Source organism: Ylistrum balloti, unplaced genomic scaffold (assembly GCF_031769215.1).
Source record: "Ylistrum balloti isolate Yb309-2 unplaced genomic scaffold, AGI_CSIRO_Ybal_v1 Utg373490, whole genome shotgun sequence".
NCBI lineage: Eukaryota > Metazoa > Mollusca > Bivalvia > Pectinida > Pectinidae > Ylistrum > Ylistrum balloti.
This window is the reverse complement of record NW_026783225.1, coordinates 14464-17703: the sequence shown is the minus strand read 5'-3', so window position 1 is coordinate 17703 and position 3240 is coordinate 14464. Positions and strand designations below refer to the sequence as shown.

At 38.9% G+C, this 3240-nt stretch overlaps 1 protein-coding gene across 1 annotated transcript; it reads left to right on the top strand.

The window, feature by feature from the left end:
• Positions 1-9: 9 nt before the first annotated feature.
• Positions 10-2577, top strand: LOC132564974 (DNA-directed RNA polymerase II subunit RPB1-like). Its single transcript, XM_060229579.1, has 2 exons — positions 10-52; positions 1325-2577. The coding sequence occupies exons 1-2, from the start codon at positions 10-12 to the stop codon at positions 2575-2577; spliced, it is 1296 nt and encodes a 431-aa protein (XP_060085562.1).
• Positions 2578-3240: the final 663 nt, after the last annotated feature.

Sequence of the window (3240 nt, the reverse complement as noted above, 5' to 3'; positions counted from 1 at the left end):
GTTTGACTTATGAGAGACCGATATTTTCTGTCTTCCATCTTTCGGAAATTTGGTTTGACGAATGAGAGACCTATATTTTCTATCTTTAGTTGTCTGAGATTTGGTTTGACGAATGAGAGACCTATATTTTCTATCTTCCATCTTTCGGAAATTTGGTTTGACGAATGAGAGACCTATATTTTCTGTCTTCCATCTTTCGGAGATTTGGTTTGACGAATGAGAGACCTATATTTTCTATCTTTAGTAGTCTGAGATTTGGTTTGACTTATGAGAGACCGATATTTTCTGTCTTCCATCTTTCGGAAATTTGGTTTGACGAATGAGAGACCTATATTTTCTATCTTTAGTTGTCTGAGATTTGGTTTGACGAATGAGAGACCTATATTTTCTATCTTTAGTAGTCTGAGATTTGGTTTGACCAATGAGAGACCTATATTTTCTATCTTTAGTAGTCTGAGATTTGGTTTGACCAATGAGAGACCTATATTTTCTATCTTTAGAAGTCTGAGATTTGGTTTGAGAATGAGAGACCTATATTTTCTATCTTTAGTTGTCTGAGATTTGGTTTGACCAATGAGAGACCTATATTGTCTATCTTTAGTTGTCGGAGATTTGGTTTGACCAATGAGAGACCTATATTTTCTATCTTTAGTTGTCTGAGATTTGGTTTGACCAATGAGAGACCTATATTTTCTATCTTTAGTTGTCGGAGATTTGGTTTGACCAATGAGAGACCTATATTTTCTATCTTACGTTGTCTGAGATTTGGTTTGACCAATGAGAGACCTATATTTTCTATCTTTAGTAGTCTGAGATTTGGTTTGACCAATGAGAGACCTATATTTTCTATCTTTAGTAGTCTGAGATTTGGTTTGACCAATGAGAGACCTATATTTTTGTCTTATAGCTGTTTGAGATTTGTTTTGACCAATGAGAGAAAGATATTTTCTGTCTTAGTAGTCTGAGATTTGGTTTGACCAATAAGAGGCCTATATTTTCTATCTTTAGTTGTCTGAGATTTGGTTTGACGTACGAGAGACTGATATTTTCTGTCTTCTATCTGTCTGAGATTTGGCTGGATGATGTAATTTACGAAGGGTTGTAAAAAGCTGATAACAGCATCAGAAGATTGTAACGAATCCATGACTAGAATCTTGGATGAAATCTTGAGAGATGGACATTGCTAACTGCCAGTAGGAAATATTTGTGTGGAATTTTTATGTGATAATATTCCATGTTTGCAATCATTAGAATAAGTATAGAATCGAAAATTGTTGAAATTGTTACATCATGTTAAGAAAATATACTTTTCTCTTTTTTTCAGCCATAGCCAGAGACTTTGTCCGACGTAGTTTTCGCAGGATATCAGGTCGTAGAACACGTCAGAACAAGGATTCAGCTTCCAAGGACACAGACAAAGATAACAAAAAAATCATTTCCTCTGAACATATCTCATTTGAATATGATAATTCTGGATTCAGAGACGGTGATATAGATGATGGGTTTGGTGATGGGGATAGTTCAAAACGAGGTTACAGTAGACAGGATTCAGAACACATTGACCTGACTCCTGAAGATCAGTCGGTTATTTCGGGAGAATCTGTCAGAACTAAAACCCCTCCAAACATTGTTGGATATATAAAGTACCTAGACCCCCGTATCACTGGTAGATCTCACAGTACGAGTCCCAGACTAGATACAGAACACCCATATACAGAGAGTAGTCAGGATTCCAATACAAGTGGCTCCCTCTATCAGGAAATGAACCCAGGTCTTACACCTGACTATGGACCCGCTTATCAACCAGATAATCCTACCCACAATGATGGTAATTCTATTCAACTAAAGCCAAATGGTGCACAGCGTTCAGAGCCCAAACAATCCAAGACAGCACCACGCAGTAATCATCAAAATGATAAACCTCCATCTTATGATCGCTATATTGAAGATATCCAACAAAGATCTGATGATAAATATAGACCAAATGTTCAAACTAGTGATCGAAGCAAACCTGACATTATACCAAAGACACCCAGTAACTCTGATCCACGCTCTAAAGACCGTTACAATCCAGACAGACAGCCAGTTGTAAGGTACACACCACAGTCTCGATCTGACGATCGCTACAATACGGACACCCATTCACGGCCAGATGATAGGTATAACACAGACATTCAGCCTCACACCAATCCTGAAATACAGCCTCGATCTGATGATAGGTATAATAACCGACGTCCAGTAAAGTTAGACTTTAACGCTGATGGCAGGAACAGACATCCAGAGAGACGTACACCGACAAGAGAGGATCACCCACAACCAGGGTATTCTCAGCGGAATCCGACCTCTCCTGGGTATTCCCCAGGAAATCCGACCTCTCCTGGGTATTCTCAGCGGAATCCAACCTCTCCTGGGTATTCTCAAAGGAATCCCTCCTCCCCTGGGTATTCCCTTGGAAATCCCATCCCGGGGTATGACCGATCTTTTGCCCAGCAGACAAGGTCACCTTCACAAGGATCTCCACCTCGGGACAAGGTGATGCTGGAGGGTGAAGAACCAGTCCGTGAAATCAACATTTAGTACAGAATAAAATTCCTGCCAGAAGGTTATTTATCAACTATCAGGTCTCAAGTGGGAGCTACTCAAACTCTGACGTCATTATTGCTCATTTCAAAATATTGGCAGAAATGGTCGTGATTCTATCAATCTTTCCATACTATAAATATCTACCTGATAACAATAATTCTTTTATAAACACAGATTGGACAGATTTTTGGAGTAGAGTTATTCAGCTGCTTTACATCCATGGATCAGATTAGGCAGGTGTACAAAGATTTCTGTTAGATATGCTACAGGATTTTGTATTACTGTTTGATACTGTCTAAAAGTAATCATGGTTCTTCTTTATTTTTCAAAGTACTTTCCTGAAACATTTATGGTTTGATCAATGAATTCCATATAAAGAACAAAGCATTTCAGTTTCTAGATCAGAATTTGAAACACATATGAATACAGGACTGGGTGAATTTACTGGGGCTATACTCCTACAAGATCGTGAGGTGTTTCCATGGTTACTACCCTTCATTTACCCTAGAATGACCTTAGGGCAGGGGAGGCAGTTTACTTGGGTACTATTCCAGAATGACCTTGAGGAAGAAAGTTGCTTACTCCCCTGAAAGACCATGGAGATGGGAGGAGTGAAGTCCCTTGGCTACAACCTCTGGATGACCTTGACAATTGATC

Coding starts and splice junctions, on each gene's coding strand:
- LOC132564974 (XM_060229579.1), top strand. CDS start 10: ATGAGAGACCGATATTTTCTGTCTTCCATCTTTCGGAAATTTG. Junction 53..1,324: donor TTCCATCTTTCGGAAATTTG/GTTTGACGAATG, acceptor TCTTTTTTTCAG/CCATAGCCAGAGACTTTGTC.